Below are 15,060 nucleotides of genomic sequence, written 5' to 3' on the forward strand. Positions count from 1 at the left end.
CCATTTTTAGGCTCCTACACTCTGCTTTCAGTCAAGATCTCAGTGAGAGTTCATAATCCTGCTGAAGTCGACAAAGAGTTGTTTTCCTTGCTACATTCTCTAATCCAGATCTTGTGACTTTGACAGCAGACATGCCCAGGGCATACAGAAATCAGGTTTCAGTAGGCATAGGGTCATAGACACAGAGCTGGAAGGACCCTTGGTAGGTACGGCCTAGCTAATCCAACTTCTCTCATTTTACAAAGGAGGAGACTAATGCCAAGGTTATTCATGTAGCAAGAGACAGAGTCCAGATCCACTCCTTCCAAGACCAGCCTTGCACCCCAGCGCTTCAAGTTTGAGAAAAGAGCTTGGAAATCTGGGAGGGGAGTGGGCATCATGAAGAAGGCATCTTTTCAGGATTCAAGAAGCCCTCAGCCTAGAGAGCCAAATCTTACAGGATGAACACCTGGTCCTGAACACATGGTCTTTCCTTCATCATTTTTTAGGACAAGGATTTAGTTTTATAGTTTTTAAGAGGTTTCTGTGTATGCATATATGTGTGTGTTTTCCTCTTTCTTAATGTAATAAGCTTGTTACCACATGAACTCAATGCAATAGTTTGGTTACTAATGAAAGGCACACATCGAGGAATTGAGGTCTTAATTGCCACCACATGCAGGACTGTCACCCTTGTCTGGCTCTAAAACCCTGATGTGGCCCTTGGGAAATAGATATTGGGGCTAGTGAAAGTTCAGAAAACCTAAGGAAAGGGGAGGAAAGCTCAGGGAGCAGAGGCCGAATGAGGCCAGGCCCAAAGGAGCAGCCTCCTGGGCCTTCTCTGGCATTTACCATGAAAAGAGGCATTGGCTCTAAGTATCTTAACCTCAGTCATCTCTGGCACAAGTAGGTTGCCAACAACATAATTATTTCTCAGTTTACAAGAAGTAAGAGGGAAAACCTCAGACACAGGATAGAAATATCCTGGTAACTAAGGACAAAACAATGTGAAGATTTGGTCATTAGGGGTCTTTTTCCTGTGCTCATAGACTGGTTCCAAAGAGAGAAGTTGAGTCAAAAAAATGAGCTGTATTCACACACAAAGCTAATCATGGGCAGATCCAGGAATAGAGCTCAGATAACCTGATCCTGCATTTTTAAAGGGCATCTTTTATTTTTAAAGAGCATGCTAAGTACTTTATAGATTGTTCACAGAAGATCAGACAAAAAAAGGGAGAAAAGGGGAGTCAAAAAGTCCTAACAAAAGCTAAAGCTTGAGATATCTTTTGAACAAAGAGTGAAATTTCTTAATTGGTGTGAGTTCCTACTTACATGGCGTTGTCATTCCCAGTCAAAGAGTGGCTCAATTAGGGGTGGTGAAAGCAGTCCCAAGTGTTTGTACAAATGTATGTTGGCATCCAGTGTTCCCTCTCCATATTTCACAAATTTGGATTTCAGTCTTAAATGGAAAAATTGGGATTTTAATGAGGTTTGTCCTGGCAGGAAAATGGGCAGCCAGTTCAGGAAGTGAAATTTTCGAAAGAAAGGGAGAGACACATAAAGTGAGAGAGGGATGGAGACAGATGGGTAGAAACAGAAACAAAGAGATTCATAGAGGAAGGAAGGAAGGAAGGAAGGAAGGAAGGAAGGAAGGAAGGAAGGAAGGAAGGAAGGAAGGAAGGAAGGAAGGAAGGAAGGAAGGAGAGCAGGGAGAGGAGGGGAGGGAAGGGGAAGTAAGAAAAGATGAGAGAAAGGAGAGAAAAAATAAAAGGAAAGAAGCAAGGAAGACTCTCCTGAGAACTCATATATTATTACCATACCAAAAAGGGGGAAAAGAGGAGGGGGACACAAAAATTATGGTGAAGTCTTTCCCTCATTGTCTACCGCCATATGGCTCCAGATCCTCTGAGGAAAGAGTAAGAGGGAAAGCAAGGTCCTTGTGTGAAGATGGGAGGAGATCCACAGAAGGAGACAAGGGTAGGCATTATCCTTTCTCTCCTCTCTCCCATACACCCTTTCTGCTTCTTTTTACCCAGGTCTTAAGCTGTGTCAATCCAGACAATGTCAACAGCCCTGAAATCCCAGTGAAGATCCTCAACTGTGACACCATTACCCAGGTCAAAGAGAAGATCTTAGATGCCATCTTCAAGAATGTACCCTGCTCCCACAGGCCCAAAGCTGCTGATATGGATCTTGGTGAGTGAGCAATGGGTCTGCCCCTCAGGACAGGGCCTGGGAGAGAAAAGATTATAAAAAATGTTTTTTTCCTGCTGTCCTCAACAAAAGTATTCAGGCAGAGGTTTGATGATCACCTCTTAGGGAGTTTGTAGATAGGAGTGGTTGTAGATAGGAGTCCTGACTTGGTTAGGAGGTTGGGACAAATGGTCATTTCTAGCAACAATCTTCTATGAGTCTACAATGTATGGAAGGAGGAGACATGCTGATATCCAAATTATAGAAGCTTAGAGCTGAAGGATCCTTAGAGATCCTCTAGTGTAGACTAATCCCCTCATTTTACAGGATTGTGATGGATGTAAGACTAGAAACACCAGATGTGAATTAGTTGTTGCTCCAGACCAGGGATTATTAACCTTCTTATGTTATGGAACTCTTTGGAAGGCTTGTGAAGCCTATGGAACAGAATAATGGTTTTAAATTGAAAAGATAAAATATATAGGAAACAGAGGAAATCAGCTATATTTAAATAAGTTACCAAAATATTTATTTAAAAAAAACTTCCCAGCCCCACTGTAATCTATCTATGAACCCAGTTTGTAGACCACAGGTTCAGAATCTCTGCTGTAAGGAGTCATGGGCCAAGAGGACTATCTCCATGTCCTGACCGCTTTCCCCAGAAATAACAGATCTGCTAAGTGGTGATGGTGGGCAAGAGGAAAACAGCAGATGTTGTGTGACAGCCTAGCCCAATATAAGTCTTAATTATCCTCATCGTTTATTGAGCATCCTCATCAGTACGAGTGAAAGAGACAAAGAATGATGGAAAGCAGGAAGGGAGTCTAGGTAGCATGACAAAGTAGATAATGTACTAGAGATAGATGTATGAAAATTGAGTTTAAATTCTTCCTCTTGCATCCTGTAACCATGAGCAAATCACTTAACCTCTGTAAACATCAGTTTCCACTTCTGTAAAATGGGGGTAAATCTCACAGTAACTACTACCTGGGGTTGTTAAAAAGCTCCAGTGAAAACAATGTATGGAAAATGTTATGTAAACTATAAAGGCCTGTATGAATGCCAGTTATCATTAGATGGATATTTTCCAAATGATGGCCCTGGGCCAATCTGTCGTCCTCTCTATCGTCCGATCTGTGCTCCCACCTTTTCTCCCTCCCATCAATTTTCTCTCTACCAACTCTACTGAATACCTCAAGCATTTGGGTCAATGAGAATGGACAAGAGAAAAAATGAGAGATGGCAACTTTCAGGGCAGCCATGCTCAGATTTCACTTGAAGTGTGTCTATGAATAGATAGCATAGCCTACATAAGCATAGATAGCTATGTTGGGTGCAAATAATATAAAGATGTGGTCTGCCTGAGTGTTTTGTGCAGCAGAGTGGAGTGTCCTTGAAGGAAATACGGGTCCAGTTCCTGGTATAGAAGAACATCAGCCTTCATGTTCATCTTGGGTGGGAGGCATCAGGGAGGTGGGATGAATGTTAATGTTGGGCAAAGAAATAGAGAAACAAAAAGCAACACATATCCCCAAGGGATATCCCTCTGACCTTCGAGTGTGCTTCAACTAAGCTATCCAATTCAAATGAGTAATTGCACTCTGAGAGTCAGAAGACCTGCATTCAAATTCTGCCTTCAGTGTTAACTAACCAGCAACCCTGGGCAAATCATTTCAGATCCCAAGGGTCAGTTTCTTCATGACGATAAGCAACTGCTTCGCTCTGCCTACCTTGTGGAGGTCTTATGGGACAGCAAACCAGGTGATAAATATGGAAGTATTAGTAGAAGCTGAAATCTCTATACACATGAAGCACATCATTGCTATTATTTTCTAAGATCATAGGCTCATAGTAAGTTTTACAGTGGAAGGGAGCCTTTGAGATGATGAGAGGCATTACTTATTAGGCAGCTGGTGATGTGGTAAATTGAGTGCTGGACTTAAATTCAAACCTGACCTTAGATACTTCTCTTAGGCAAGGCACTTAACCTCTACCTTAGTTTCCTCAGTCATAAAACAAAGATAATAATAGCACCTCCCTCCCAGGACTTTTGCAAGCATCAAATACAATAATATTTGTAAAGCACTTAGCACAGTGCTCGGCACATGGTAGGTACTTAATAAATGGTTGCTTCTTTCCTCTCTCATTTACTCATGAAGAAATTGAGGCATAGAGTGGTAAAGAGACTTTGACTTGTCCAAGGTCAAAGAGCCATTTAGTGTCAAAGGCAGCAGTAGAACCCGGGTCATCAGGCTTTCAACCCCATTGTTCTGCCCCCAAAAATTCAGGGAAGGAGTTTGGGCTTCCTTTCCAATAATACATTCTTAATCCCTAAGGTTCAAATGATCAAATGAGAATATTTTTAAGGTGCTTATTTACCACAGATTCTGGCACATCGTTATGATAGAAATATTTATTCCTTTCCCTGCATTTCTGTCTTTTTGAATCTGACCTGAGAAGTAAAATGACTTGACCTGGATCACATATCCAGTATGTGTTATAATAACAATAATTAGCCTTAATATAACGCTTTAATTTTGCAAAGTGCTTTAAATGTGTCATCTCATTTGATCCTCACAACAACCCTGGGAGCTAGGTGCTATTATTATCCCCGAATCTTAAAGGCAACAGAGCAAGTGTGCAAGAGAGACTGGTGGAGGGGAAAAGATGGAATGGAGGGAGTGGTGTCACTGTCAATGTCAATTTCATGTAATGTCAATTCCTTTCCCATCATGCTCTTCTTGGGGTGGGTTGATATGTTCACAGATGTCTGTGTTGGCTGAATCTCTTGATGATCTAAGTCCCACATAGAGCATGCACCCAAAAGGAAGACATATGTGAGGAAGCCATGATCAGATCCTGCCTAGAGCTGCCCATCTGAATTGTGCTGGTTGAGCTTATCCTAATCTCCCTCCTTCCTTACACTCATTCCCTAGGGAAGGTCGCTGAAAGCAGACTCAAGTACGTAACAAGCAACCACGCAAAAATCAAGATTCTTAAGTCCTATTCCTTTTCTTCCCTTACTTGTTGAAACTAAAAAAGGACCCCGTTTGAGCTTCTCTTTTCTCATCTTCAAAGGATTGATAGTAGTGTCCCTAGATCAAAGGATAATGTCTTTTAAAAAAGGGAAGTCTACGTAATTTAGGTTTATTTTGAAACATTTATTTTATTTCAATTAACAAGCATTGATTTTCTCTCCTTCCCTTCTCCCCCCTCAAAGAAAAAAGAAAAGCTAAGACCTTGTACCAAATATGCATAATCAAGTAAAACAACTTCCCCCATTTTTGTTGCTGTTATGTGGTGTCTGACTGTTCTTGACTCCATTTGGTGTTTTCTTGGCAAGATACTGGAGTGGTTTGCCATTTTCTTCTCCAGCTCATTTTACATATGAGGAAACTGAGGCAAACAGGTCTAAGTGACTTTCCCAGGGTCACACAGCTAATAAATGTCTGAGGCCAGATTTGAACTCATGTCTTTTTGACTCCAGGCCTTGTAGCTTCCCACACTGGCAGTGAGAAAAAAATATATATATATATATATATTTCATTCTTTGTTCCTCTCTTCTTTATCAGGAAGCAACTAATCTGATTGCAAATAAAGAAATGCCGATGCAGACAGATAAGTGATTTGCCTAGGCTCAAACCAGTAGCATTTCTTGCTACATCAAGGTTTGGTATAACTGTGTTAGAGTGGTCATTGATGCAATTCATAGCCTGGTCCCCATAGGAAGTATTGCTCTACTGTTAAATGATACCAGCAACACATAAATTCATTAGTACAAGCATTTAATTAAGATACAAAACAACATAAAAATAACAAGGAGTGTAAATAATGCTGCCAATCCTGTGTCTGCTTAGCTCTGCTTTTTAAACCTCCTTCTTCCTGATAGCACCACAGTAAGGTAACCCAAGTGTTGCAGGAAACATATTCCAGAGAATTTCTCCTAATAAGCAAAACTCTCTCTTCCAAGCATTATGAGAAATGAAGTCCTTGGGTCAAGGTCAGTCATGTTAACTTCACAAAGATAGTTTGGGGCAAAGCTAGGACTAGCACCCAGGACTCCTGATTCCCTGTCTTCCATCCTTTCCATTATACATCTGCATTAAACTAGAATGTTATGGAAAAGCAATGAACTAGTCTGGGCTTCTTAGGAAGAAGAAAAACTGGCAACTGTGGGGGGAAAATCTTTGAATGGAGAAATCTCGGAGTTTTTCTTTGAAATATTTTCTTATCCTTACTAGAAAAGGTCATAGTGGTGAAGGACAATGAAAACACCACCGTATTTGTAATCAGATGACTGCAAAGTTCCACTTCTCTTACTGGTTACCTCTGACATTGGGCAAGCCATCAGATCACAGATCATGGCTTTCTAATCTATAATGAGACCTCAGAGACCATTTGTCAACTTCCCTCACTTTACAAATGAGGAAAGTGAGGCCCAGAAGATTAGATTATTTGCCCAAGATCACATGAGTTGAATCAGAGGTGGGATTTGAACTCAGCTTTTTCTACTCTAGCACTCTTCCATTCCACACAGAAGTCTCTTATATAGGCCAACTCCTTCCCCGCCTGACCATGAGCATGTCATGCTGAGAGTAATTTCCCATCTCTCTGTTTAGACCTGCTCCAACAAACCTGATCTTCTCCCTGCCAGCCATGAAAAAGCAACCATATTAACTGCTTTGTGGGTCTTCTCACATTTGAAGCAGTCAGTATAAGCATTATTAGCCTCATTATTCAGAGAAGGAAACTGAGGCTCAGAATTTAAATGACTTGCCCTAACTCACACAAGTGAGCCTATAAGAAAGGGTTTGGGAGAGGAACTGAGTAGCAAGGAGTGTCTCACTCTTCCTGTGACACCCAGGGCAGGGCTTCTCTCTGACACAGCTGTACCTCCCCTTACACCCAATACCCCCTGACTCTTGTCCATCCCTCTACTTCAAAATCACTCAAACTCTCCCCTTGGATTCAGGCATCAGCCCCTCAGGGCTCCCAGACAACCATAGCAGCAGCAGCTTGGGTGACATTGGAGAAAAATTCTCCCCTAACTCTAGGTCATCTCATGGTTGTGGCAGGTGCCCTGTGAAAGCAGGTGACTTCAAGACAGGGACTGGTAAGAACCTTACCTTCTGTCTTTTCAATTTGGATGAGGCACAGTGGGTCACAGGATGAACAGGTATGATTGGATCCTGATCTGTATTGCAAATATCATTATGTCATCTTAGCCTGAAAATCCACCCTCTTATGTCCCTCTTACTGGGGAGGTACCATCAACCTGCTGGGCTCCCAGATTCCCAGTCTCAGTGTTAGTCTCATCTTCTTACTCTCACCTCAAGTATTACCAAATCTTAATGTTTCTATACCCGCCACATTTCTCATATACTTTATCACTCACATGTTATCTACATCCTCATGCAGCCACTGCCCTAATTCTGGACCACTCTACCTCTCACCTGGATAATTGTATTTACCTTCTAATTGGTTTCACTCTCTCAAGCCTCTCCTCTTTCCAATGGTGATTTTCCTAAAGCACAAGTGATTTTTTTTAAAGCACAGATCTGACTATGTCACTCCCCTGATTAATAACTCTACTGGTTCCTTATTGATTTTAGGATCAAATGACTTTACCTTTAAGGGCAGCTAGCTAGGTGGCACAGTGGATAGAGCCTGGAGTCAGGAAGACTCATCTTCTTGACTTCAAATCTGACCTCAGACACTTACTAGCTGTGTGACCCTGGAAAAGTTACTTAACCCTGTTTGCCTCAGTTTCCTCATCTGTAAAAGGAGCTGAAGGAGGAAATGGCAAACTATTCTAGTATCTTTGCCAAGACAACCCCAAATGGGGTTGTGAAGAGTCAGACACAACAATTGAACAGTGGCAATGATTTCACTTTTATTTCATCCTTTTAAATTCCTATTTTTGTGTAAGTTTTGCAAAGTGCACAATTATTATATGTGTCTACATTTGTAAATAAATAAATATACGCATTTTGGTGATGCACTCAAAGTTCTTTTACTGATAAATGTGTGATTTTAAATGTTTAGAGATCACTGGCCTAGGCAGCTTCTTTATCATGCTTGGGCATAGAGGTGGTCTGAGGATTGGGTTCAAACCTTTCTAATTAGTTCCTGGGTCAATATTGGTAGATAGGACTTCTCATTTCTGAACCTTCATTTGTCCACCAAAAGAAGGCATTGTGTTACTATGGAAAGAACATTAGTTCTAGAGTAAGAGCACCTGAATTCAAATCCCTCCATGGACATTTACTGGCTATGTCATCATCACCAAGTCATTTAACTTCTGTGCCTCAGTTCCCTCATCTGTAAAATGAAAGAATTGAGAACATCTGAGGTCCTTTTGAATTTGGAATCTCTGCTCCTATGATCATCCTTCCCACAGAAGAATGCACCTAATACTTTCCTCGAGATAAATGAAGAAGGAATCTGGAATTCTTAGAGAAAGGGGGTGAGTTGGTCCAAACCACCAAGCCAGACAGTGAAAGAGCAGTGACGCGGACTCTGCATCCTTTTCGCCTGCCACATCAGCATGGTGACAGCCTTTAAAAAAAATCTTAAGCCTGATTTTTTCTCTTGGCTGTATTTGTGGCAGTGACCTCCAGAGACTCCTCAAATTCAATGCAAATGCTTTATCAATAGCCCCGGGAACTTCCTTCTCTCTGTCTTGCAGCTGAAGTCATGCTGAAAGGATATATTTTTTTAAATAAGTAATTCTTGTATGCAATAAAAAGATACACTATCTTCTGAGTGAAATATAAAGAGTTCACAGCAGCTGTCTCCCCAGTTTGCATTTACCACTGCTCCTGATGGGGAGAACAGATAAAGATAATGGGATTTTTTTTTAATTTCACCTCTCTCTCTCTCTGGAAGGTGGAAGTGTAACAAATTGGATTGTGAGTGTGTCTGTCCTTTGTGTTTGGAGCCAGGAGCAGGGCGCCAGGAGGCTGGGCAGCCAGGAGCAGCAGAGGCCAAAGCTAGCAATTTTCATTTAGTGCCATGCATATGAATGCCGGGGTCACCTTCCTTCCTTCCCCACCACAGCCCACCACTTTCCCTTTTAACTCTTCCCTGACTTAACACAGGGAGGTCTGGGACCCTCGCCAGGCCATGGGGTGGTCGGTCATCCATTATTAGTCTCTCTGTACACAGTTATGTCCTGAGTAGGGTCACAGCGTGTCTGGCAGCAGCTCAACATTTAAAAAATATTTTATGTTGATTTCACATATATAACCTATATCAGATTGCATTCCATCTGGGAGGGGGAAGGAGAAGGGAGGGTAGAAAATTTGGATCTCAAAATTAAAAAAAAATGTTTAAAATTGTCTTTACATATAATTGTGGGAAAATGTTACTTAAAAAAAGAATACTTTGTGTTGCCCAGTTTAAGAATTTTTGGTAAGAAAAAAAGATCCCAGTTTAGATGATTTTCTATTTGGGGAAGGCAACATGGTGTATTGGACAGAAAGTCAACCTCAAATCAGGAAGACCTATATTCATCCAGCTTCTAAAACAAACTGGATGAGTGACCTTGGGCAGGTCACTCAACCAGTGCTTGGGGCAACCCTCTGAGAAGCTAAATTGCATAACAAATTCAGACCTGAATTTCAAGAAAAGTTTCCCATCAGGAGATATCTACCATAAGTATGTTTTAAAATAATAATAAAATAAACTGACCAATCACATCTCATCTCACCTCCACCTTAATGGATAAGTCAGTCAGGATTCAGGACAAGCTAGATTTAAGTGCTGTCTCTGACCTATATGGTATGACTTTGGGCAAATTATTTAACTTCTTAGGGACTCCAAGCAACTCTCTTAGGTTAGGTAACCTAGGAATTGCCAGTGTGTTTTGGTGGAAGGAAATTCCATATTTAAAGTTCCCTATACTAGTAAAATGAGAGGTCCACACTGATAGGGAGACAGACAGACAGAAGCCCCTATGTTAATGAAATGATATAAAGACAGAGAAAGAGACAGGATACAGAGAGGACAGAGAATCATATCCTTTTTTTTACCTCCCTTTAAAATGCTGGTGTTTGATATCTTACAGCCCTTGTAAGAGGGTACAATTGATTAGCAGGCCTCTCAGTTCCCTTACAATTTTAGGATTCTACAAGATGTACAAGAAATGGGGTTCCTGGCCTCGCAGAGTCACCCCCTCAGGAAGCAATGCCATATAAGGACTTTTCTCTCCTCCTCATTTTTTGACTTCCCATCACCTTTCTTTTTAAAAAAATGATCTCTTGCAAAAATCAGAAGGGCCTCTCCATCCCCAAATAATAAAAGAATACTTCATGGAATGAGTAGGATTGAGCAGTAGATTCTAAAGGAATGAGGATGGAAGCTACTTGGAGGGTAGAAAGGAAGCTGTTATTCCCAAGAGCCAAGACAAGGTTTCCCCAGTGGAAACAGGGAGGGGAGTGACCTGCAAACCCAAGGAGAAGGTTGGGCATGATGCAGAGGATAGGTCGTCCAACACTTCAAGAGACGCCATAAAGCATCTGGGCCAGTGTTCTCAAGTTGTCATGTCTAGAGCAAGGTTCAGAGAGGGGTATAGATGAGAATGAGATCTCAACAGTCAGAGCTGAAAGACACTATATGAATCATCAAGCCCCTCACTCTACCAATGAGGAAACTGAGGCCCAGAGCTGAAGTGACTTGCCAGAGGTCACACAGGTTGTCTGTGTCAAACTCCAGAACCCTGGGTCAGAGCCCAGGTGTACTGACTTCAGATGCAATGTTCTTTCTATAATTCCATGTCCTCTTTCCTCTGTCCTGGAAGGCATGGTCGCCATCATCATCATCACAAGAGAAATAATAATATTGACATGTAGAAGTACTTTAGAGTTTACAAAGTGCTTTCTTCACAAGAACCCCATGAAATGGGGTAATGGCTCAATATCCTCATTTCATCTCAGAGAAGGTAAATGCCAAAGGTCATCAAGGTACAAGAAGACCGAGTCAGGGGTTCAAATCTAAACTTTATGGAAGTATGATACAGAAAGGGGGAAGAACTGTGCAGTGGGAGTGGTGAAGAGAAAACTGAAGTGATGTGGAGCCCTAGGCCTCAACAAAAGAAGGCAAAAACTGGGCCAGTAGAAGTAGGGGCCCCTGGGGCAGACTCCAAGTTTGCAGTCCTTTCCCTGTCCTATTTCCCACCGCTGTACAGCTGATAGAAATTTCCCCACCTAATAAGAGCAGGCATAACCTGTAAAGAGAGCTTCAGGGGAGGTCACTCGGATTTCCTAATAATTGATGCCTTGGGTCATCTCTGAGCTGATTGCCTCCATCCCACCTGTCTTGGCAGTATCTGCCAGGCTATCACAACAGCATTCCCAGGGCCTCAGACAAAGCCCTTGAGGAATGACACTTTCCTGGTTGACATTGACCAAGCTACCTCTCTGCCCCTGAGCAAATGCATTAGGGTTTTCTCCCTCTGCTCACATTGTGGAGCCAGGGGAGGGGGCTTCTATTTTAACGTTAGCCAGAGAATCTAAGGGAGCTCATTTGGTAAAGGGAGCACTGGACTGGGAATTAGGAGGCCTGGGTTCTATTTATTATCATTACTGTTATGATAATTAAGCATATGTTGAACACCAACAACACACAGAGCATAAAATTAGACACAGTCCTTGCCTAAGGGCCCCATAAGGCTAATTAAACAAGCTATACACATGCAGAGAGGACAGAGAGAGAGAGAGAGAGAGAGAGAGAGAGAGAGAGAGAGAGAGAGAGAGAGAGAGAGAGAGAGAGAAAGAGAGAGAGAGAGGATGTGTTGTCCTTCAGAATAGAAGGCAGTGTTGCTGACCCCTCATCACTCTACCAGCCACTTTTCCAGTCTGCACTAAAACTATCCACACCCTTCTTCTTGCCCCCTCCCATAAACCCTTGCAACACATGTCCAGTGATGCCCTTGACCTTCCCTCTACAGCCACATGGCCCAAAGTTTGTTAGCATTCATTCAGAGGAGTAAACACAGTTTCTTTCCCCTACTCTGTCAGAGTGTATACAGGATAGAACATAATACTCATGATGACTTGACCCACAGATCTGACATAAATCGATCATTAAGAATGAGGATTACTGGGGAAAGGAGGTGGGTTAGTTTGATATCTAGAGTGAGAGTAGGCAGATGGACAGCTCCTAAGAACCCACTGGTATTCACAAAACATTAAAAGAACCAGGGACTGACTGTGTAGATCTCTTTTAGGGAAGATTTATAAAAAGCAAAGAGGAGACAGCATGGAGCGGTAGGGAGAATCTAGGATTTGGAGTCAGATCACATGGGTTAAAATATAAGCTCACTCATATAACACCAAGAAGCAGAGGGAGTGATGACTGTAGAATCAGAGTGCCTGAATTCAAATCTCATCGCTGATAGATTAATAAGCAGATACGGAGTGCTTGGGGCATGTAGGTAGATAAAGTGCTGGGCCTGGAGTCAGGAAAGCTCATCTTCCTGAGCTCAATTGAGGCCTCAGACATTTATTAGTTGTGTGACTCTGGGCAAGTCACTTAACCCTATTTACCTCAGTTTCCTCATCTGCTAAATGAGCCGGAGAAGGTAATGGCAAACCACTGCAGGATCTCTGCCAAGAAAACCCCAAATGGGGTCATGGAAAGCTGGACACAATTGAAAAATGAATCAACAACAGTTAAGTGCTTGCAGTGATCCAGGCACTATGTCAGGTGTGGGGGGATGTAAATCCAAAAAAACAGAACAATCTTTATTGTCAAGGAGATGCTTACTTGTGTGGTCATGGGCAAGTCACTCTAACTTCTAGTTTCATTCTCTGTTGGACTAGGTGGCCTCTGAGGCCCCGTCTATCTCTGGATCTATGTGCCTCTGACTTGTCATTTCATTGGCATAGATATTAGTGTGCGATATAGTGGATGGAGAGCCACCCTTGAAGCCAGCAAGACTTGGACACAAGTCCTGCCTACTACATATAATGGCTGCATTAACCTCGGCAAGTACTCTAGTCAACTCAATTGGGGCAGCTAGGTGATGCAGTGGATTGAACACCAGTACAGGAGTCAGGAGGACCTGAGTTCAAATCTCTCTTCACACACTTGACACTCACTAGCTGTGTGACCTTGAGGCAAGTCATTTAATCCCAGTTGCCTCATCCTGGGTCATTTCCAGTCATCCTGAGGAATATCTAGTCACTGGCTTCAGATGGCTGTGGAGGAGAAGTGAGGCTGGTGACCTGCACAGCCCTCCCTCACTCAAAACAAAGTCAAGGGCAAGTCATGTCATTATTTCTCTGCTAGCATGGTCTTCTTCGGCAGCGAAGGATGAACACACGTAGTCAACTCAGTGATAGTAATAATTAATTATAATGATAGCAGTAGTGAGCATTTACGTAGTACCTTAAAGTTTGCAAAGTACTTTACAAATGTTATCTCATTCGATCCTTACAATAACTTTGGGAGGGAGGTGTTGTTATTATCCCCATTTTACAGATGAGGCAAGTTAAGATGAGGGTAAGTGATTTGCCCAGAGTCCCACAGCTAGTAAGTATATGAAACCAGATTTGAATTCAGGTCTTCCTAACTTCAGTCCAGCAATCTAAGACCATCAGTTGCAGAGAAAGTGACTAACTGCACTTTTTGAGTGAGTTTCCCCATTTGGCAGTTTCTATATCAATGAAATCCTAGATCCAGTTATGCTAGATACTAGTGAGGAAACTCTCCCCACACTTATAAAACTCAAGTAACAACAGTGCTTCTAGGCACTGAGAGCAGAAGTGACTCACCAGTGGTTCCCACAGTCAAGGCAGGACTTGAATTCAGGTCTTTTTAAGTGCAAGAACAGCCTTCTCTCCACTTGATCATGTTGCTTCTAAACTCCAAAACGCTAATTTTTAAACGCTGTGCTAAAGTCACAGGATACCTTTCTTTGGAAAATTTCACAAAGTGAAATGCCTGAAATAACTGTGTGCATGTTATCAAATCCTAGGAGACCAGAGTGGGATACTATCCTCCGACCGAAAGTCCTAGGCTTAGAGCAAGAATGGAACCTCAGAGGACACCTAGCCCAATCTCTTCATTTTACAGATGAGGGAACTGAGGCACAGAATAAAAGACTTGTCCAGAGTTATATGGCATATTTAGTGTTGGAAGTGGGATGTGAACTCAGGTGACTCCAAATTTAGGTTGATTTCTACTACTCTCCATGCCTTCCCCACTAAATTCCCTTTAGGAAACAGAGAGAACAAGTCAGGATGGACCAGAAGGCTGACGTAGGTGGATTTGTCTCATGACTGCTGTCTGTGGCCACAACTGCGCACTGACTCATCCTGCTCTGTCTCCTCACTGCCTGCCCCGGGCATTCATTTTTTTCACTTGTGTCTTGCTTGTTGCATCTGAACATCTCCTTCTAATTTAAATAAATGGGAAAATGAGTTGCCCATTTCAGCAGCAGGATTTTATTTTTTTAAGTACCAAACACTAACCCCAGAGTACACACACTCCCTATACTCAAGGAACAGTGGCAGTCAGTGCCTCCACTCAAGCTAGCTCCCATGCTTCAGAGTATGGTCCCATGTGACATCAGCGTGGGGATGCGAAGAAGCAATGTTTGGGAAAATGGGCAGAGGAATGGCCTCTGAAGAATAAGGAAAATTTACTGTTGATTTGTCCACTAACTTGCTGTGTGACTTTGAATCAGTCATTTCCCTTAGTTTCCTCACCTGTGAAATGAAGGAATGAAATCAGAAGACCTCTTAAGGACCTTTCCATCATGAACATTCAATGACTCTCTCTTTCCCCACAGCTTGCCTCCTCCATTTCCCCAGTGATAAAAAGGAAAGAATCATTCCTTTTTATGGAAAAAGAATAATTCCACCCAAGGCGTCAATGAGGGAG

General features: G+C 42.3%; 1 protein-coding gene across 1 annotated transcript in view; it reads left to right on the plus strand.

Annotated features, from left to right (window-relative positions):
• PLXNA4 (plexin A4) overlaps positions 1-15,060 on the plus strand; it is a 564,470-nt gene that overhangs the window by 510,316 nt on the left and 39,094 nt on the right. Inside the window, exon 24 of the mRNA XM_072652713.1 lies at positions 2,016-2,175. Within this exon, the coding sequence (XP_072508814.1) occupies positions 2,016-2,175 (160 nt within the window). The remainder of the gene's footprint in view (positions 1-2,015; positions 2,176-15,060) is intronic.

This window comes from Notamacropus eugenii, chromosome 3, assembly GCF_028372415.1.
Source record: "Notamacropus eugenii isolate mMacEug1 chromosome 3, mMacEug1.pri_v2, whole genome shotgun sequence".
NCBI classification, from domain to species: domain Eukaryota; kingdom Metazoa; phylum Chordata; class Mammalia; order Diprotodontia; family Macropodidae; genus Notamacropus; species Notamacropus eugenii.